This window comes from Anomaloglossus baeobatrachus, chromosome 2 (assembly GCF_048569485.1).
Source record: "Anomaloglossus baeobatrachus isolate aAnoBae1 chromosome 2, aAnoBae1.hap1, whole genome shotgun sequence".
NCBI classification, from domain to species: Eukaryota; Metazoa; Chordata; class Amphibia; order Anura; family Aromobatidae; genus Anomaloglossus; species Anomaloglossus baeobatrachus.
The window spans coordinates 228,923,658-228,946,467 of NC_134354.1; the positions used below are offsets into that span (position 1 = coordinate 228,923,658).

The following is a 22,810-nucleotide window of genomic DNA, read 5'->3' on the forward strand; positions in this document are numbered from 1 at the left end:
AAACACAGTGCGAGTGGAGTGCGATAAAACATCGCATTCCACTCGGACCAATATTAGCCTGTGTGTCAGCACACATGAGCGATTATTTTCTCTGCCCTAATTGGACTGAGAAAACAATCGCAGCATGCTGCGACTGTAATGCAAGACTCTCTCTTTTACCCATTCAAGTGTATGTGGTGAGAGAAAAATCGCACTGCACTTGCGGTACATCGGTGGACTACGGAGGAGAGAGGGAGAGAAATCCCTCCCACCCCTCCTCAGTGCTGGCCCACCCCTCGAGTGGCGGACCGCCCCCCGCAGCTGAGGTCTGCTCGCACAGTCGGACCTCAGTTGCAGGGACACACGCATGACACTCAGCTCTGCTGTACTGAGCGTGAGCCGAGTGTAATGCGAGGGGATCGCAGTAATCCCCGTGTGGCCCCAGCCTGATCGGCCGACACTTGAGTCAGCTGATCTGAACTCAGCTGAACTCCTGTACACACAGCCCACACACACAGCCCACACACGGTCACATGTGATCGGCAGCAGGCAGTGACTGCTGTTAAGGCTACATTCACATGACCGTTCCGTTTTTGCGGGCCACAAAAAACGGTCCTTTTTTTTCACGGATGCATCCTAGTGGCATCCGTGTGACATCTGCGTGCCTTCCGTTTTTTTTTGCGGACTGCAAAAAACTGAAGCAGCAAGAAAGATAAATAGACGAGTAGATATAGAGATGGATAGATAGATATAGAGACAGAGGGATAGAGGGATGAATGAATGAATGAATGAATAGAGAACTGGATAGATAGATAGATAGATAGATAGATAAGAAAGACATATATAATGTCCTACCCCCCTGCATATTCTAAGCTGGCACCCTTTTGTGACTGTCATGTGGCACTAAGGTGCTTAGTCTTGTATTTAGCCAAAAAATAAATAAATAAAAAAAATGACATGCGGTCCCCCTATCTTTTGTAGCCAGCTAGGGTAAAGCAAACGGCTGCAGCCTGCAAACCACAGCTGGCAGCTTCACCTTGGCTGGTAATCCAAAACAGAGGCCCCCCCACACTGTTATTTTAAATTAACTAAATAATTTAAAACAAAAAACACGGGGTGCCCCGAAATTGGATCACCAGCCAAGGTAAAGTGGACAGCTGTGGTCTGGTATTCTCAGACTAGGGAGGTTCACCGTTATTGGACACTCCCCAGCCTAAAAATAGCAGGCTGCAGCCGCCCCAGAAGTAGCGCATCCATTAGATGTGCCAGTCCTGGTGCTTCGCGCCAGCTCATCCCGTTGCCCTGGTGCGGTGGCAAACGGGGTAATATATGGGGTTAATACCAGATGTGTAATGTCACCTGGCATCAAGCCCTGGAGTTAGTGATGTCAGGCGTGTATCAGATACCCGACATCACAAACCCAGGCAGTAATAAAAAAAAAAAAATAGACAACAAACACATTTTTATTTGAAAAAACACTCCCCAACACATTCCCTCTTTCACCAATTTATTAGAAAGAAAAACAAATCCAGGTCTGGTGTAATACAAGGGGGTCCCACGATGATCCATACCATAGTCAATGTCCCAGTCAATGAAGAACAGAATGTTCCCTATTTGCTGGGAGAGCCGTGCAGTGACCTGAGCGAACATCAATAGGTCAGCCCAGGTCACTGCAGGGCATGATGAGTGCTGCTATCAGGAGATTAGCGAGGTATATTACCTGCGATGATCGCTGAACTCCTGACAGCAGCGCTGTCACAGAGTTCAATGACCGCCGCCTTCACAAACAAAGTATCGCGAGCGGCCCGTGACTTCACCACTAGTCACAGTCTTGGGTCGACAGCGAGAGGTGATGTGACAAGCGGCGGGCATAGAAGGCAGTGACGACCGCTGATGTCAGGAGGGCAGGACTTCATCACCGTATGTAATGAATTTACTAACCTCCTGACGTTAGTGCTTGTCATCCCCGCGGCTGCTGACACTGCAGTGCGGGCCGCTGCTGACACTGCTGAGCGGGCAGCCGCGGGGCTGGAGCTAGATACTGACTGCACGGGCACCCAACGGAAGTCACATGGAAGTGCTTCCGTGTTGCTTCCGTGAATTTTGCGGACCCATTGACTTGTATTGAGTCACGGTTCGTTATTACGGAACAGAAAAGGACATGTTCCATAATTTTTTTGTAGGATCGGATGCACATGGAAGTGCTACCGTGTACCATCCGATCCTACACAAAAGACATTGAAAAGATGGTCCTGTCTGTGGGGCCGCAAAAAAACAGGAACTGACCAGGACAAACGGAACGGTCATGTGAATGAGCCCACCTGCAGACATTGCAGCGTGTGCGGGCTGTGAGATCAGGAGTCAGCTGACTCCAGTGCCGGCCGATAAATTCTGTGTCCCGCTGCAGAAGGATCCGGTAAAATAACGGTTGCATGTGCTGCACATTTAATCCACAAGATCCGGTCATATGCGGTTTGCGGATGATACGGATGACACACAGACTAGGCAAGAGGGAAAAAAGCAATCTCATCACCCCGTCACTTTTTTTTCCCCAATTATTTTTTTCACATGTTGCGCCGGCTAATAATCATAATTTCTGTACATACACTCACACACACACACACACACTCACACTCACACACACTTTCTTCCCCTGGTTGTGTGCAGAGCTGGCAGCTTCGGATGTCTCTGTGTGATTTCTCTCAGTGCATCCACACATTGAAGAGGCAGGGAGGAGGCTTTGGGTGGAGAGCTGAGGGGGGTGTATTAGATAAGCTAGACACCGCCCTAGAGCCACAAAGAATTCTGGTACTTGTAGGAACTGAACACAGGAAGTCAGAGGAGAGATTAACCCCATCAGAGCTGTTGCCAGCAATGAGCATGTGCTACTAGTGCACAATAAAAGGTAATTTTGCTGAAAAAACATAATAGATGTGTTGAGGGGAACATATTAGCAAGATTTATCAGAGAAAAAAACAGTTTTGGTAACTGGACAACTTCTTTAATTTTACTTTTAACATTTTTTTCTAATGCTTTTTCTTTCAATTTTCATATCAAATCTGGCTAAAAAAAAATCCACAATCTTAACATTTTAAAGTGAGCACTTGCCCTTATACTGGCTTCATACTTCCTGTTCTGTACAGCTGACTTTTCAGCAATCTCCTTATCATTACAGACAAGATTACAATGAAAGGATAAACATCTCTGTAGTAAATAACACAAAAGTCACCATTCACAAAAGGTGATATCACAGTTCACCTCCTCCCCCTCCCCTCATAATGACCTTTGTCTTAGGCCCCCTTCACACGTCCGTGAAAAACACGCACGTGTGTTACGGGCCATTTTTCGGGTCCGTGTCCCGTTTTTGTGTCTGTTTTTATGGTCCGTGTGGCACCTGTGTGAATTGCGTATGCTAGCCGTGTTTGTGTGTAGAACGTCCGTGTGTGCGTGTGGAATTAACGTGTATGTGTACGTGGAATGTCTGTGTGGAATGTCCGTGTGTGTGATGCACAATGTCGTTTATAAATGTCGGCTGACAGCAGACAGAGTTGCGCGATGAGAATGAACTCGGGTGAACTTCACCCAACTTCATCCTCATACCGCGGCTCTGTCTGTGTCGAGTACTGATTAGCGGTCACCTGTGAAGGATTCACCGGTGACCGCTAATCCCCCGAGTGACTGAAGTTTCCCCCCCCTCTCTCATACTCACCGTTCCTCGATCCCCGGCACGGCGCTGCACGGCATTCACACTGCTGCGGCGGCTTTTACTATTTTGAAAAAGCCGGACGCTCATTAAACAATCTCCTATTCCCTGCTTTCCCCGCCCACCGGCACCTATGATTGGTTGCAGTGAGACACGCCCCCACACTGAGTGACAGGTGCCTCACTGCACCCAATCACAGCAGCCGGTGGGCGTGTCTATACTGTGCAGTAAAATAAATAAATAAATAATTAAAAAAAACCGGCGTGCGGTCCCCCCCAATTTTAATGCCAGCCAGATAAAGCCATACGGCTGAAGGCTGGTATTCTCAGGATGGGGAGCTCCACGTTATGGGGAGCCCCCCACCCTAACAATATCAGTCAGCAGCCGCCCAGAATTGCCGCATACATTATATGCGACAGTTCTGGGGCTGTACCCGGCTCTTCCCAATTTGCCCTGGTGCTTTGGCAAATCAGGGTAATAAGGAGTTAATGGCAGCCCATAGCTGCCACTAAATCCTAGATTAATCATGTCAGGCGTCTCCCCGAGATTCCTTTCATGATTAATCTGTAAATTACAGTAAATAAACACACACACACCAGAAAAAATCCTTTATTAGAAATAAAAAACACACACATATACCCTGGTTCAACAATTTAATCAGCCCGAAAAAGCCCTCCATGTCCGGCGTCATCCAGGATGGTCCAGCGTCGCATCCAGCTCTGCTGCATGGAGGTGACAGGAGCTGCAGAAGACACCGCCGCTCCTGTCAGCTCCACACAGCAAATGAAGACAGACGCACGATCAGCTGAGCTGTCACTGAGGTTACCCACTGTCACTGGATCCAGTAACAGCGGGTAACCTCAGTGACAGCTCAGCTGATCGCGCGGCTGTCTTCATTTGCCGCGTGGAGCTGTCGGGAGCGGCGGTGTCTTCTGCAGCTCCTGTCACCTCCATGCAGCAGAGCTGGATGCGACGCTGGACCATCCTGGATGACGCCGGACATGGAGGGCTTTTTGGGGCTGATTAAAGTGGTGAACCAGGGTATATGTGTGTGTTTTTTATTTCTAATAAAGGATTTTTTCTGGTGTGTGTGTGTTTATTTACTGTAATTTACAGATTAATCATGAAAGGAATCTCGGGGAGACGCCTGACATGATTAATCTAGGATTTAGTGGCAGCTATGGGCTGCCATTAACTCCTTATTACCCCGATTTGCCAAAGCACCAGGGCAAATTGGGAAGAGCCGGGTACAGCCCCAGAACTGTCGCATATAATGTATGCGGCAATTCTGGGCGGCTGCTGACTGATATTGTTAGGGTGGGGGGCTCCCCATAACGTGGAGCTCCCCATCCTGAGAATACCAGCCTTCAGCCGTATGGCTTTATCTGGCTGGCATTAACATTGGGGGGGACCGCACGCCATTTTTTTTTAATTATTTATTTTACTGCACAGTATAGACACGCCCACCGGCTGCTGTGATTGGGTGCAGTGAGGCACCTGTCACTCAGTGTGGGGGCGTGTCTCACTGCAACCAATCATAGGCGCCGGTGGGCGGGGAAAGCAGGGAATAGGAGATTGTTTAATGAGCGTCCGGCTTTTTCAAAATAGTAAAAGCCGCCGCAGCAGTGTGAATGCCGTGCAGCGCCGCGCCGGTGATCGGGGAACGGTAAGTATGAGAGAGGGGGGGAAACTGACCGACAGACTGTGAGAGAGGGACAGAGAGACCGACAGAGAGACCGACCGACGGACTCAGGGAGATTGACCGACATACACAGAAATAGAAAGAATAGCCGACATCACTAGAAATAAAAACACCAAACGGACACGGACTATAGGTAGATGCATACGTGTTTACTAACGTGTGTGCACATACCCATAGACTTTCATTGTGTCCACGTGTGCGTGCTCCGTGCAGATAACGGACATGCATCCGTGCAAAACGCAAACACATACGGATCACGGACACGCACACACGGACATAATGAAATAACGCACGTGTGACCACAATCATAGATTAACATTGGTGCACGTTTGGCCGTGTCTCCGGTATATACGGAAACGGACCAAACACGCACGTGTATCACGGACGTGTGAAGGGGGCCTTAATGACAGCATGCTCATTAAATACTTCAGTACAATGCAGTTAGTTTTAGTCAGTGTCTTGCTGTCGATGTTCATGTGCAACAAGTAGAAGTTTAATATTGGGCTTAGTGGCCAGTGTGAAATTTGCTAATTTTTTTAATATACTGATATGAGAAATAAAAAAAAAAATCAAACAAAATATTTAACTAGAAATGATTGAATTTGCTGAGATTAATATTTGGCAATTTACTCAAATTTTGCAGGGAAATTCAATTTTATGTGAAGTGAATGTTCTACATTATGCCTGAGACATTTCAAGATCCCAGAGGAAAATAAAGTTGAGATGGAAAAAACAAAACTTCACCTCTTACCTGGCCCGATGGCGCATCTCGTTTACTGGTGCTTTGAATGCCCTCTCGCATCTTCTTCCACGATCTTCATGGTGCCAAGTAGGCCTCAGATGTTATGATGGAGTGATGTCATGAAGCGCATCTCCCAAGGTGCTGCCCAGGCCTCAGGCAACACATGACATGATGTCTAAAGACCACTTTATACACAGCGACATCGCTAGCAATGTCGCTGGTGAAAGCACCCGCCCCCGTTGGTTGTGCATCATGGGCAAATTGCTGCCCGTGGCGCACAACATCGTTAGTCCCTGTCACACATACTTACCTGCCTAGAGACGTCGCTGTGGCCGGCGAACCGCCACCTTGCTAAGGGGGAGGTTCGTTCGGCATCACAGCGACGTCACTAAGCGGAGGAGCGGAGATGAGCGGCCGGAACATGCCGCCCACCTACTTCCTTCCTCATTGCCGGCGGCCGCAGGTACGATATTGTTCCTCATTCCTGCGGTGTCACACATAGCGATGTGTGCTGCCACAGGAACGACGAACAAGCTGCGCCCTGCAACAGCATTAATATTTGAGATTAGAACGACGTGTCAATGATATGGTGAGCAATTATGATCATTAGCGGTCATTTGTGCGTTTCACACGCAACGCCGTCACTAACGAGGCCGGCTGTGCGTCACGAATTCCATGACCCCAACGACATCTCGTTAGTGATGTTGTTGCGTGTAAAGCCCCCTTATGGCCTACTCAGCGTCTGAAGCCCTAGTGAAAATTGGGGCAAAAAAAGCAAGAGGATGTGTGTTGCTTTGGTCAATGGAAGTGGCATGCGAGTATTATTTCACTTGCTCCTTGGCTATCCATGTCATAGCATTTTCCAAAAACTAGTGACTTAAAAAAGTATCTCCACTTAGTAGACTTTTATGAGAGTATAATGATGCATTGTGGTACGGTAGATGTTTGAACTGCTAGTAGTTTGGACTAAATTACTATTCATTTACATCATGAAATATCATTTAAAGCCCAGTGCCTCGCATTCGATGGAGGAAGGTAGATACATCGCAGCCCCCTCAGTGGTTCGCTTCAGACCCCGTTCTGCATATTGAAAGCGTAAGCTTTGATGATGATGGAACCTATGAGTGTGAAGCTGAAAACCCTAAAGGCAGAGATACCTATCAAGGTCGTGTGATAGTGCAAGGTAAGGAGTCATTGTATACTGCCTCTTTCTTCTTGAATTCCCTGTATAAATCTTGAATGAATGGAATCAAGTTTCTTCAATTATTTGCTAGTCAGAAATCCAAACTCTTGGGAGATGAACCTCATTTCAGATGACAACTGGGAATCAATAAAAATACAAGACAATTTATCAGATAAAGTGGTGATCTAATATTGAGTAAATAAAAGTAAATATTCAATTTTGACTATTTTCCTTTTTTAGATAATTTTTCTATTTATCTCAATGTGGGTTTATTTGGGCCATATTTTCATTTTTTTACAAATCCACAACATCAATTGAAAGTTAAAGGAATTGTCCAGTCTTGAAGTTAAAGCCTGCAATCACTCTAAGTGACTGCAGACATGTGAATCCTCACAGTGCGCGCACTGCAAGCTGTCAGGATTCTCCATTGTTCGTTTTGGGAGCCGGCGGGTGTGTGCCCTCAAGTATGTGATTTACATACATGGAGTCATGTGCCAACCAAACATGCGCGGCCTAGCTCAATACGAGTGAATTGAGAGAGATCTGACATGTCTAGTGGGTATTTGGCCAGAAGTCTGCAAATGGCACATGACCGCTTCGAGCGCCGACCCCAGAGAATCCTGACAGCGCACATTGTGCACTCTTGTGAGGATTCATAAGTCTGCAGTCACATAGAGTGATTTAAGCCCCTAGTCTGGACAACCCTTTCAAAAAGTTGTCCAAGAGTGACCAAATAAATTATAGTTTGGATGTGATTAAAACTGAAATGACTCAATCTTATGAAATATATAAGTGATAACTCTACCAATGGTCAGATCTCATTGCTGTCTCTTGCAATTCCACTTTGCTTTGGTCCAGCCACGGAAGAGAGCTTCTTCCCTTGGTTGGCACAAAACCAGTGATATGTGCACAAAGGGGACTAGCCATCTGCCTCAATTCTATAGCCAAGCCAGCTCCTTTTATTATTACGACTGATGCAGAGATAAAGAGTATTTCCCGGCTACTGAGCTTAACCTGACAGCTAGCTCTTTGACACAGATCTCTAGTCATGTGCCAACCTGGGGATAGGCTTTGCTTTGTCCTGTATTGATCTTTAGGAACCGGGCCATTAGTAAAATCGGGCCATAGATAAAAGTTTCGTAAATAAAGTATGGTATATTAATAATTTTAAAGAATATTGGTTTAAAACATCCAAACCACTTTTTATTTGAGTAAATTGCTCTTTTAAATGGTCACTGTACTGTCAGACAATTTGATCTGATATGATAGACTTTGGCGGGCTTTGCACACTACGACATCGCAGGTGCGATGTCGGTGGGGTCAAATTGAAAATGACGTACTTCCGACATCGCATGCGACATCGTAGTGTGTAAAGGTTCGATGATACGATTAACGAGCGCAAAAGCGTCGTAATCGTATCATCGGTGCAGCATCGGCGTAATCCATCATTACGCTGACGCGACGGTCCGATGTTGTTCCTCGCTCTTGCGGCAGCACGCATCGCTGTGTGTGAAGTCGCAGGAACGAGGAACATCTCCTACCGGCGTCACCACAGCTTCCGTAGGATATGCGGAAAGAAGGAGGTGGGCGGGATGTTTACATCCCGCCCATCTCCGCCCCTTCGCTCCTATTGGCCGCCTGCCGTGTGACGTCGCAGTGACGCCACACGACCCGCCCCCTTAATAAGGAGGCGGATCGCCGGCCAGAGCGACGGTCGCAGGGCAGGTGAGTCCATGTGAAGCTGCCGTAGAGATAATGTTCACTACGGCAGCTATCACAAGGATATCGCAGCTGCGATGGGGGCTGTGACTATCGCGTGCGACATCGCAGCATCGGCTTGCAATGTCGCAACGTGCAAAGCCCGCCTTTGTGTGAAATACAATCTGCAAATTACAATATTTAAAATTGATGTTATCTTATACCTGAATAATCCATCCAAAGTGCCAGCCACTAGGGAAGACCCCTTCTGTCTAAATTGTTGTTCACTGCCTGTTGTCAAATGTAATCCACCTCCAGCAATAAGGACAGTATACAGGGAATGGGGATGGGTCTTTGTGTCTCTGCTTCTGCTCTCCGGGCAATGAAAAACTACGCATGGCAAGGCAAGTTGCAAAGCATAAGTATCATGACAGTTCCAGGACATATAATTAGTGTTCAGCGAGTAACTAAATATTCGTACTCACTATGCTGTTAGCGAGTACTGTCCGCGACTCGCATATTCGTTATGAGTAGAGGTCACAATGTAAGTTAATTGGAAATATTCGCTAAGTAGCGAGTAACCTGAAAGCTGTACTTCTTGTGCGAGTAGCGAATAGTATGGCTTGCGGGTTACTCGCTACTTAGCGAGTATTTCCCATTAACTTACATTGTGCCCACTACTCGTAACGAATCTGCGAGTAGCGGACAGTACTCGCTAACAGCATAGCGAGTACGAATAGTCAACTACTCGCTCAACACTCTATACTGTACAGTCATGGCCAAAAGTTTTGAGAATGCTACAAATATTAATTTTTACAAAGTCTACTGCTTAAGTTTTTCTAATGGCAATTTGCATATACTCCAGAATGTCATTAAGAGTGATCAGCTTAACAGCAATTACTTGCAAAGTCAATATTGGCTAAGAAAATGAACTTTAACCCCCAAAACACATTTCAATATCATTGCATTCCTGCCTTAAAAGGAGCAGCTAACATTGTTTTAGTGATTGTTCCATTAACACAGGTGTGGGTGTTGATGAGGACAGGGCTGGCGATCAATCAGTCATGATTAAGTAAGAATAACACCACTGGACACTTTAAAAGGAGGCTGGTGCTTGGTATCATTGTTTCTCTTCAGTTAACCATGGTTATCTCTAAAGAAACACGTGCAGCCATCATTGCTCTGCACAAAAATGGCCTAACAGGGAAGAGTATCGAAGCTACAAAGATTGCACCTCAGTCAACAATCTATCGCATCATCAAGAACTTCAAGGAGAGAGCTTCCATTGTTGCCAAAAAGGCTCCTGGGCGCCCAAGAAGAACCAGCAAACGCCAGGACCGTATCTTAAAACTGTTTCAGCTGCGGGATCGGACTACCAGCAGGGCCAAGCTAACTCAGCAATGACAGCAGGCTGGTGTGAGTGCTTCTGCACGCACTGTGAGGCGGAGACTCTTTGAGCAAGGCCTGGTTTCAAGGAGGGCAGCAAAGAAGCCACTTCTCTCCAGAAAAACATCAGGGACCGACTGATATTCTGCGAAAGATACAGGGAGTGGACTGCTGAGGACTGGGGTAAAGTCATTTTCTCAGATGAATCCCCTTTTCGATTGTTTAGGACATCTGGAAAACAGCTTATTAGGAGAAGAAGAGGTGAGCACTACCACCAGTCTTGTCTCATGACAACTGTTAAGCATCCTGAAACGATTCATGTGTGGGGTTGCTTCTCAGCCAAGGGAATCGGCTCACTCACAGTCTTGCCTAAAAACACAGCCATGAATAAAGAATGGTACTAGAATGTCCTCCAAGAGCAACTTCTCCCAACTGTCCAAGAGCAGTTTGGCGCCCAACAATGCCTTCTCCAGTATGATCGAGCACCTTGCCATAAAGCAAAGGTGATCACTAAATGGCTCATGGAAAAAAACATAGAGATTTTGGGTCCATGGCCTGGAAACTCCCCAGATCTTAATCCCATTGAGAACTTGTGGGCAATCATCAAGAGACGGGTGGACAAACAAAAACCAACAAATTCTGGCAAAATGCAAGCATTGCTTATGCAAGAATGGACAGCTATCAGTCAGGATTTGGTCCAGAAGTTGATTGAGAGCATGCCAGGGAGAATTGCAGAGGTCCTGAAGAAGAAGGGTCAACACTGCAAATATTGACTTGCTGCATTAACTCATTCTAACTGTCAATATAACCTTTTGGTACTCATAATATGATTGCAATTATATTTCTGTATGTGATGTAAACATCAGACAAACACAATTAAAAACCAGAGGGCAACAGATCATGTGAAAATATAATTTTGGTGTCATTCTCAAAACATTTGTCCATGACTGTATAATACTAAAATATACACTAGAAATTGTTTTGACATGTCAAAAGGTGCCATGTGCTGATAATCTCTGTGCAGTACAAGGGAACATGTTGGCAACCGGAAATAAATAATGCTGGGTTAATCAAAATATTTGGGCTCCTGCTTTCCTTTGCGTGTAGTTAAATGGATAATTTTCTTTTTATTTCTCAGCACAACCAGAGTGGCTCCAAATTATCTCTGATACCGAGGCCAAAATTGATTCTGATCTTCAATGGAACTGTGCAGCATCTGGAAAACCCCGACCCACGATTCGCTGGTTAAGAGATGGAAAACCATTAACATCACAGGTGAGGAAAGCAAGATCAAAAATATATGTGTAGTATGTGTGTATTAATGTATATTATGTAGTAGGTAACTGTTGTATACTTGTTGAGGGTTATGTTCTGCTGCACAAATCACAAGAAGCCAGTATTGAGTACAAGGGTTACTATTATAATGGTAATGTTTCTTCTGCCTTCACTAAAGATTAATTAGACCTGGAATATGAGCAAATTGGGTTGTTGAGAAATTAATGAACGGAGGTAGTGCACAGAATAAAAAAAGCTCCAGCCTCTATAAGAATTATGTTTCAATTCTGGAACAGGCACGAATAGAAGTGAACAATGGGCAGCTGAAAATCACCAATCTGTATCGAAAAGATTCCGGCATGTACCAGTGTGTGGCAGGAAACAAGCACGGCACCATTTACACAAGTGCGGAGCTCACGGTTCAAGGTAAGGAAGAACTGAGCAGAGATAACAGAATGCTGTCTTAGCACAAACATTGCCATATTGAAAAATTATACTCCCATACGACCAGATTCTTTCAGAGCTCTCTATGGACCTAATTAATAAAAGTGAGAGTATGAAACACATCCTAATATATGACTAAGGTCAACACTTAGTATTTAGTACATTACAAGAAAATGTACTTTGTATGAGTATCTTAATATTGTTGGGCAATACATTAGATATATTATTCATGAAATATTCACTTTGACCATAAGAACACTGTCTGTCCAGCTGAAAATTTTATTAATTTTAATCCCGGATATCACTTTGTACCTCTGAGTTCTTGTTTAACGAGCATTAAACTTTCATGTCAGAATTTAGTTCACTCTAAAGCTGCCCATACACAATCGAGACAATTCTCTCAGTAACTAGAGTTAATTTTCGAAATGCCTCCATACACATTAGGTGAAAGATGTCTGAACCCAGGAATGTCTATGGGGGCTTCCCAACTCTTCTCTAACAGATGTTGAGGGAAAAGAAGGATTGGCAAACTATAATTTCAATACCTGATCCTTTTGTTTTCATGGGCGATAAATCGTCAGCTTTCTCCTCGCTCTCCATTGAAAACACATGAATATTCAACCGAGCCAAGAGCTCATGTAAATAAGAGAGTTGGGAGAGACAGCTGTCTGCCAAACCAATCTCATGTGTATGACCAGCTTCAGCTCCTCTGAAATTGGCCAAGTATATATTCCAACGGGGGAAAGAAAAGCAAACGGATTTGTTACCGTAAACGATGAAAGGTCCAGTCCTTGTTTCCACTAGTGAGGAGACTCACAGGATTGTGGAGCTGTTTCCATATAGGATTGTCAGTGGATCCCTTTGAAACTATTAGGATACACCAGCACCTTTACCTACTAATTACTTCAATTCCACTACTCCTACTATTGTTTCCTATGTACCGTCATCACCCTCCAAGATCTAAGAATAGACACAATGTAGCTAAACATGCATCCCCAAAATGTATTTTATGTCTAATTAATACAATACTTAATTTTTTTTTCCTTTATTCCTTTTCCATCAAGCTATGGCTCCTGATTTCCGCCTTTCGCCAGTAAAACCCCTGATTCCTGCAGCTCGAGGTGGAGAAATCAAGATACATTGTAATCCAAGGGCTGCCCCGATCCCAACCATCTTATGGACTAAAGGGACTGAACTTTTACACAACAGTAGCAGGTATGGGGGTGATGAATGGGGCAAAAGTCAACATCAATTTTTGATGTCAAACATGCTCTGTTCTAGACCTGTATCCATATTCATGCTTATTAGTCTGATGGTCATTCAAGTATCTTTTGATTATTCACAGGATCACAGTCACTACTAATGGAACGCTAATCTTGAAGAATATATCCCGAGCAGATGAAGGGAACTATACATGTTTTGCGCAAAATATTATGGGGAAGTCCAATAGTACTGGAATTCTTAGCGTGAGGGGTGAGATGGCTACATATATAACAATACATTACTATATAGTCCAGTCTATGTGAAGAAGGCAAACAAGAAAATGAATCTGTCATCTTTTGTCAGTTATACATAATAAAGTGGACAACAGACATAGCTTTTTGTTAGCCTACAGAATTAATTAAACGTAATCTTAGGGGAAAAAACAGTACTAATGCATCTAAATTCTTGATTGAGCCCATTGTCACATACAACCACTCTTCTTACCGACAGTGCTAAGAAGTTAGGATAAAGTGGATGTGTGATTCTATGTTTACATAGGAACCTAATTGTCTAGATTCTGCAGCCCTAAACCTCTGAAATCGACAAATTTCTGCGACCAAACCATTCCCATATGGACCCTATAGATATGACATTCAGTCTAAATAGCGTATTTCATGTATAATTGCTTGAAAATGCCTTCTGTCATAGGCTAGTTTCACACTTGCGTTGAACGGCATTCGTTGCATTTCGTTGTGCGACGGATGCAACAGATGTGTTGCATATAGTGGCACAACAGATGAAACGGATCGTACAAAACAACGGAATCTGCTTTTTTACCGGCGGTAGACTATTGTGAACGATCAGCTGATCACCAGGCTGCCGGGCGATCAGCTGAGCGCTCTCAAAAGCCGGCTGCCGGGCGATCAGCTTAGCGCTCTCAAAAGCCGGCCGTCGGGCAATCAGCTGAGCGCTCTCAAAAGCCGGCTGCTGGGCGCTCAGCAGATCGTTCGGCCACCGAGAGACAAAACAACGTTTCTGTGATTTAAAAAAAAAAAGATGAGTATGCGCAGGGAAAAAATAAATGATTCCGTCACTCAAAAAACGTTACATGCTGCATTGCTTCCGCCCAGCGGAAGCAACGCAGCGTCGGCCAGCGGAAGCAACGGAGGTCCATCAGTCGCAGTCCGTCGTCCATACAAGTCTATGGGAAGCAGCGGAATCCGTTAACGGATTCCGCTGTTTTCCAAAATGGTGGATTGCGACTGAAGGAAAACAACGCAAGTGTGAAACTAGCCATAGTCAGCTGATAAATCCAACCATTTTTATCTTACAGAAGCAACAAGAATTACTTTGGCCCCTTCAGGAGCAGATGTCAATGAGGGGGACAGTGTTACACTACAGTGCCATGCTTCACACGATCCCACCATGGATCTCACATTTACATGGGAACTGGATGGAATGCCCATAAACTTTGAGAAGGCGGAAGAGCATTATCAAAAAGTTTCACGGGTGAGGGACCCTAGTATAATGTGTTTATGTTGCATCCCCATTGATTCCATAAGTTTTAAAGATAGATTGGAAAATATCTATCCTATGGTTCATTAGGAGAACCATTGAGGTCTGTGGACTGTGGCTGCAAAACAGATGTTAAAGGGTGCCTGTTAGCAAAAAAATGACTGTTCAAACCAAATACAGGTGCGCAGTACACCCTTGGCATGACTGAAGCAACCAAACAGTTCAGAGCACCTTCCCAACTACTGAGCTCAGGTGCGTGGTTTGAACAGTCATTTACTGCTGACAGTTTCCTTTTATATACTTCCTACACCTTGACCTAACAGTACAGCACTAAGTAGCTGGCATCGTCGCACTTCTTGATTGGAGAACTTCTGTAATATACAGCCTTATTGTGACACAGCTGTCAGGATCGGTGGAAACTTCCAATCTCAGTAGTCAGCCTATAGTGTCGCATTTAGGGCTTGACCTTTTTTAACGTAGACTAAAAAATAATAAAACTTACCCTGCATTACGTCGGACTGCTAAACCAAGGTGAAGGTAAATCTACATTTATTAAGAAGGTAATCATTTATCGTACATTGAAGGAGTTTTCCGCATGAATAATGAACATTATTATTTAATAGATTTTGGAATAAAAATAATTTCCACAATTGGATGTGTTAAAAAAAAATGTTCCTTTACTGAGATAATGTTATATATGTGTCCCTGCTATGTGCTGTGTAATGGCCGTGTCTGACCGTACAGGAACATGGTCTGATCATACCACAGTCCCTGGCCAGTTGAGAAAGCTAAAGAGTGTACAAACTAGATAACTTATGATTGCAGCTTCTGCTTTCTGTGAGGTAAAACATTTCCCTGCATATTTAAAAATGTTTTACCTCACAGAGAGACTCAGCTGATATCCAATGCTGTCTTGTCTATTTACTCTTTTGCGCCCTCCCCTGCCCAGGAGATGTGGTATGATCAGACCATGTCCTGTACGGTCAGACACCGTCATTACACAGCACATAGCAGGGGCACATCTATAAGATTATCTCAGCACAGGATCACTTTTTTAAACACTATTGTGGAACTTATTATTATTTTAAGATCGATTGATTAAAATGTACTTTGTTCATGGCATAACTGCTTTAAATGCCTTTATTTTTATGTATAATCTTTACTGTATCATAAAACAGCATCTAAAGAAACAAGAAGTGAAAAAATATTCTTCCAGTTTGAATATGGCCGAAGTGATGGCACCATTATAAACCCTGCGTGTGAATATCATTCCTAGTAATACATTGATATCAACAGAGTCTGAGACAATACACTTTTTGCAGGATGAATCTGTTGGGGATCTTCACATTATAAATACTAAATTGAGGCATGCTGGGAAATACACATGCACAGCTCAGACTGTGGTGGACCGGGCCTCCGCTTCAGCTTCTCTCCTTGTGCGAGGTAACCCTGGTGTTTGCATCTAGTCTGTTTAGTAATATAATGAACTTTCTTTATATATTTTGGAACTTCATCTACTTTATATACTTTCTGTATCTATTCCTTATGGTTTTCTGATTAAAATAATACTATGTTTTAGCCAGTTTTTCATTTATTTAATTGAAAATATATGAAACACAAGAATGAATATAGAATCTACTGCTAAAGCAAACTTCTGATTATGTGTTTGGCAAATATTGGCTACGTTTGGATATTATGACTTGTAATAGGTGTCACGAAAAACAGAATATTCATGTGTTTGTCTCATATAGGACCCCCTGGACCATCAGGAGGTTTAGTAGCAAGAAATGCAAAGGAAACGAGCATTCAACTAAGCTGGAGTCGAGGGTTTGATAACCATAATCCAATCAGTCGCTATACGGTGGAGCTCAAAGAACCAGAAAAGGACGAATGGAAAAAGGCACGGACAGGTCGGTGTAAATTGATGACTTCAGAAGTGGAAACTTGAGCCATGAAGCAAATTCTGCTACATGAACCTCAAATGTGCTGTGGGTCTAGTGCCTAGAGATATCAAGTGAAAAATTCATCATTATTTCAGATTGTGTCTGCTGTGATTGTAATAGAGTGATACATCAGATTTCTTCTCGAACAGCAGTATGCATTTCACTGGTGCCTGAATATCATGTACATAGTTCTGACCTTGTGTGTCCTGCATCTTCTCCAACTGTTCAGGGATGTCTTCTCTTGGCACTAGAACAGTACTTGATGCTTTCATTGTTTCCTTCATCCAATGTATGGATCAATTAACATCCAAGGCAGCAACAAGCTAGCTTCTGTGCCATCTGCTGATGTGACTTCCGATACTGAACAAATATCCAACATCTTAGCCTGCTTTCACACTACGTTTTTTTAACATGCGGCATGAACATTTTTTTAACGCAAAAACGGATCCAGTGCAAATGCGTTTTCATTTCAATGCATTTGCAATGGACTCGGGTCAGCATGCGTTCACATGAGTTTGCGTGTGTTATAGTGAGGATCCAGCGACTTGCAGTTTTTTAACTTTTTTCAAAAACGCTACTTGTAGCGTTTTTGAGCTGCATCCAAATACTGTTTTTCACTGGATCCTGACTATACTGCATGCAAACGCATGTGAACGCTGGCATGCTGATAGACAGGATCCTGCTTGCTCTACTGAGCATGCACAGAAACCAGACTGGCGTGATCATTCTTTCTCTCCCCCTCCCTCTCTCCCCCTCTCCCATTCCCTCTCTCTCTCTCTCACCCCCCTTCCTCTCCTCTGTCTCTCCCCCGCCTGAGAGCGGCGGATGCTCGTAGCCAAGGTAAATATCGGGTATCCAAGGAAAGCGCTTCGCTTAGTTACCCAATGTTTACCTTGGTTACCAGCGTCTGCAGCTGTCAGATGCCGGCTCCCAGTCTATCACGTTCAGTTTCCCTCACTCCCGATCACATGACTTCAATGCCCGCCCATAAACTTCAAGTGACAGGATCCTGCAAAATAACACATGCGTTTGCATGCGTTTTTCTTTGTAAAAACAGGATCCACTTTTACAGCAAAAAAAACGTTCATGACGAATGCTAAAAAAACGTAGTGTGAAAGCAGCCTTACATCCAACACTCTTCTGGACTTCTTGGCCTTTTTACTGTGGTTCTTGCTAAAAATATTTTATTGCTTCTCTTTTAAGTTTTATCATACAATCCTTCCACTCTTATGTTCAGGTCATTATTTTTCTTCTAAGAAATCTGAGCTACCTATTGCTGACCCCGAGTATTGTCATTTCTCGGACATGATGATGACGACGCATTTTTCTATGGGTCATCACTTAATGTGGAGTTAACTGTTTCCTTCCATATCAGTAGACAATAGATGCTTCAGAAAGCTGGGAAAAGCCATTAAAGTTTGTAGTAAGGCCATATTGCGCTGTCAAGATGGATAGAAAATGCTGTTGGACTTCTAGGGATGCACTAGTATTCCTTCGAATAAGCTTTTTTTTCCAGATCAATTGATTTCACCTCCCCAGACATTTTATAAAGTTTATTACAGGCAATGTCAGCCAGGAGCTCCGTTGCTTACTATGAATGTTGTTCAATCTATTAGAGGCCCCTAAAATTAAATGTCCATACATCAACAAAGGGAACCTAAAGAATAGTGTAATTTCGCTCTTTACCCAATATATTTAATACATTGATTTATTTAAAAAGGCTAAACTCTTTACTTTCCAGACCCCACCACCGTGGAAGGAAATGCAGAAACTGCTTCAGTAGTAGGACTTACACCATGGACTGACTATGTATTCCGAGTCGTGGCTAGCAATATTTTAGGAGCTGGAGAACCAAGTGTTCCATCAGCCATTATAAGAACAAAAGAGGCTGGTGAGTAAATGAATGCAATCACTTATATAATCTGTAGTGTTATGCTTTTGACTATTATTGGATAACACAAGCAATGTAGAGATGGTAATGGCTGAAAAATTCAATGATGACAAATAATTCACACAGTGATGCCACAGTATGTGGATAACTAAAGACCACTTTACACACAGAAATAAATCTGCGGCAGATCTGTGGTTGCAGTGAAATTGTGGACAATCAGTGCCAGGTTTGTGGCCGTGTACAAATGGAACAATATGTCCATGATTTCACTGCAACCACAGATCTGCCAAAGATAATTATCTCTGTGTGTGACAGAGCCTTAAGGGTTATCCACAGACCGTCTGGCGACATGATACAACAGCAGATCTGCAAACTTTTATCGATTGGCAGTCATTACACAGACATATGAAAGTAAACGCTACGCACTGAGTGGTTCATGATACAGTATATCATAAAAAGGAATACATCCAGTCCCCCACCCCTTTAACCTCACACCTGAGACCTTGTAATACAAATGTGTCACATGACACCGGGGAGGGAAAATGGCTAATTGGGCACAATTTGACCATTTTCACTTTAGGGTGTAATCACTTTTATTGCCAGCAATTTAGACATTAATGCCTGTGTGCTGGGTTACTTAGAGGGCACCAAATTTACACTGTTATATAAGCTGTACACTGACTACTGCACATTGTATCAAAGAGTCAGATATTCAATACTGTCCCGTGAAAGGATATAATAAAATATTTGCAAAAATGTGAGGGGTGTACTCTCTTTTGTGATATACTGTAGATTGTTCAGTGTTGTGTATTCACTATTGTGATTCAGTGCGCATAGCCTGCCATTGTTGTTGGCAGTGCGGGTTTTGTTTATGCTAAAAAAATGTACCGCCAAGAGCAGTGATCTTTTCGGCTGCATACATTTCACCCGGTGAATGAATGTTAATCTAAGATAATATTTCTAGTAAATACCATAACTACGCATCTTGTCATTGAAATGTAGTACCTAACCTGTCCTATAATTCCCCCTAGCACCAATCGTGGCCCCATCAGGCCTTAATGGTGGAGGAGGGGCACCAAATGAGCTCACCATTACCTGGAAGGTAAGTCCATGTCTAGTGAAACACCACTTATTTATTGAGAGTTGGTCAAATATTAGCAGAAAAAAAGGTATGGGCTAATAATTACCAATTAGGTGCCAAAATGTTTGCATAAACTAACTCACTACTAGGGGGTGTAAAATCTAGATGCGGTAGATTCATCATACATCATGAGCGAGGTGATAAATTTGGAGCACTAGTCTGAGATCACATTGTATAAATATTAAACAGTAAATTTGCCCCCATCGATACTTTACAAAATTACTTAACATGACTGGATTGACAGTATCATTTACAGCTGTCAGGTGCGAGCACACATGATCAGCATTTTTTGTTCTTGTTATAACAGCCATTGGAGAGACAGTATCAACATGGAGATGGCTTTGGATACATTATTGCCTACAAGAGAATAACTGAGGACTCCTGGCAGACAGTGAAGATTCTTGGGGTGCAGTCTGAACACTTTGTCTATAGAAACGAGAGCTTAGCCGCATACACCCCCTTCAATGTCATGATCAAGGCATTTAATCAGAAAGGAGAAGGACCTTACAGCCTGGAGGCCATTGTCTACTCTGCAGAGGAGGGTATGATACTCATCAGATTTTTCAGTCTTCAGGTTTGGTACTGAGCTGTACCTATGTCTGCTAGCAGTCCTTCCTGTATGTGTGATTTCTAGATTTTCTTCTTTCCAAAGAAAAGATTTTACTATTTTATTACAAATTCATGAGCTTATTATATGATATGTCATTTTCTAATCCCTAGAGCCGAGCGTTTCGCCATCCGATGTGAAAGCAACAGTTCTATCATCTTCCGAGATTAAGGTGGAATGGAAGTCTGTGGCCACGGTCAAGGGGGTTTTATTGGGATATGAGGTAAGGCACGCAACTCCTATTGTGTAACTGTTGAGCAGAAATTTTCACACTGCCCTGGTCCAGCATTCATTCTGATCCTCCTTTGCAGTCCACATCTGGGAGTTTCTGTTATATACTAGGCCCCATAATGTCAAGATGTCACTTGAAATATAGTCATTAGGCATATGGCCTTGCAAACACCAGATGTGCCCAGGTTGTTGGTCAGAGGATTCCGGTCACAGATCTGAAGACTTCCATAATCAGGCTTTACCAACTAGATCTGGTTCGACTATTGTAAGTGTTGGTGCTCTAAAGCTAACGATGACCAGACTGGACGCTGGACTAGGGCAGTACAAATCTATTTGCTGAACTCTAGTATCAATTTTCTAAAATGATTAGACTAGGTCCTATGCAGGCTGAAAATATTGCAGAGCAGTGGTTGCCAGTATCAGGTATACGGATGAGAGATCTGCATTAACTGTGTACTTTCAAACAGATCAGATACTGGAAATTAGGTGATAAAGAAGGTGCTGCTGATCGAGTGAGGTCAGAGAGCCTGGACACAGTTGCCAGAGTGAGTGGACTGAAAGCAAATACTCTATATCATGTGACTGTTCGAGCTTACAACAGAGCTGGCACTGGACCACCGAGCCCCATTGCCAATATTACCACCACCAAATCACGTATGTATAACACAAATAAGTTATACTATTGTATGATCAATGCATCATTAGATGCATGATATTTAGATTGTGACTTTCGCGACACTAACCAATGGTCATCCTCCAGCTCCAAATAGACCCCCAGGCAATATATCCTGGACTCTTTCCCGTTCCAGTGTCAGGATTAAGTGGGACCCAGTGACATCAATGAAAAATGAATCTTCTGTAACTGAATACAAGGTAACTATTGTAAAGAGCAGTTAAAAATTCTCACTTTGTTTTTTCTCCTTAGTAACAATTTATTCTATTTGTGTAGATTCTTTATACTATCGATTCCCATTCAACTCCAACCCTGTATGTAACAAGCAAGACACAAGCAGAGCTGCCACTCTCCGAAGGTGTCAATCATGTGACTATTCAGCTACGTGCAACTGGATTAGGAGGGGATGGGGAGCCAGCAGAGGTGCATATTCCCACAAATTCAGGTACCATTGTTTCTATATTATTAGAAACATAATGAATCAAATCTACAGTTGGTGAGAATAGATTTCCAGGACCTATTCCATTATCTGTGCCAGTGACCCCCTCTTTCCTGGTGGTATTGGCATCTCTTTTATTGATTAGTCATCCTGGAATTATATCATTGTCACCTTTAATCAGAACCTATAACATACAGTGCCTTGTGAAAGTATTTAACCCCCAGGGCATTTTATATGTTTTGCTACCTCGCAGCCTGAAATTTCATAGTTTGCTTTTTGGGGGGGGGTTTACATCAGTTTACGGCTACAACTGTAAACATTTGTTTTTCTATTTATTCTACCATCCATCTTCCCCTTGTATCAAACCATTTTCCCTTTCCCTGCTGCTGAAAATCATCACCACAGCATGATGCTGCCACCATGTTTTACTGTGGGTATAGTCTTTTTGGGGTGATGAGCTATGTTGTTTAGCGTCAGACACAGCATTTACCTTGGTGTTCAAAAAGTTACATTTTTGTCTTATCTGACCACGGCACCTTCTTCCATACATTTGTGGGAATCTCCCACATGTCTTTTGGCAAAATCAAAATGAGCCTTTCAATTTTTGGCTATGTAAAGGTTTTTTTCAGGCCACTCTTCCATAAAGGCCTGCTCTATGGACTGCACAGCTTATTGTGCTCGTATGGACAGATACTCCAGTCTCTGCTTGGGAACTCTGCAGCTCCTTTAGGGTTACCTTTGGTCTCTGTGCTGCCTCTCCGATTAATGCCCTCCTTGCCCAGGCTGAGAGTTTTGGTGGGAAGCCCTCTCTTGGCAGGTTTGTTGTGGTACCATGTTTATCCATTTGATGATAATGAATTTGATGGAGCTCCGGGTGATCATCAGAGAATGGGATATTTTTTTAGAACCCAGCCCTGACTTGTACTCCTCAACAACTTTGTCTTTGACTTCTTTAGTGATCTCCTTTGTCTTCATGATGTTTTTGGTTAGTGGTGCCTCTTGCTTAATGGTGTTGCAGCCTCTGTGGCTTTTCAGAAAAGGTGTGTATATACTGA

The 22,810-nt window shown here is 43.4% G+C and overlaps 1 protein-coding gene across 4 annotated transcripts in view; it reads left to right on the forward strand.

The window, feature by feature from the left end:
- The window catches only part of CNTN2 (contactin 2), a 130,974-nt gene that overhangs the window by 86,467 nt on the left and 21,697 nt on the right, over nt 1–22,810 (forward strand). For all 4 annotated transcript variants that reach the window (XM_075335676.1, XM_075335677.1, XM_075335679.1 and 1 more), the window contains 15 exons: nt 7,134–7,309; nt 11,532–11,668; nt 11,965–12,094; nt 13,177–13,327; nt 13,458–13,585; nt 14,649–14,824; nt 16,153–16,273; nt 16,582–16,740; nt 18,515–18,664; nt 19,696–19,766; nt 20,113–20,347; nt 20,526–20,635; nt 21,111–21,297; nt 21,404–21,516; nt 21,593–21,761. In XM_075335676.1, coding sequence (XP_075191791.1) covers nt 7,134–7,309; nt 11,532–11,668; nt 11,965–12,094; nt 13,177–13,327; nt 13,458–13,585; nt 14,649–14,824; nt 16,153–16,273; nt 16,582–16,740; nt 18,515–18,664; nt 19,696–19,766; nt 20,113–20,347; nt 20,526–20,635; nt 21,111–21,297; nt 21,404–21,516; nt 21,593–21,761 — 2,213 coding nt within the window. The remainder of the gene's footprint in view (nt 1–7,133; nt 7,310–11,531; nt 11,669–11,964; nt 12,095–13,176; nt 13,328–13,457; nt 13,586–14,648; nt 14,825–16,152; nt 16,274–16,581; nt 16,741–18,514; nt 18,665–19,695; nt 19,767–20,112; nt 20,348–20,525; nt 20,636–21,110; nt 21,298–21,403; nt 21,517–21,592; nt 21,762–22,810) is intronic.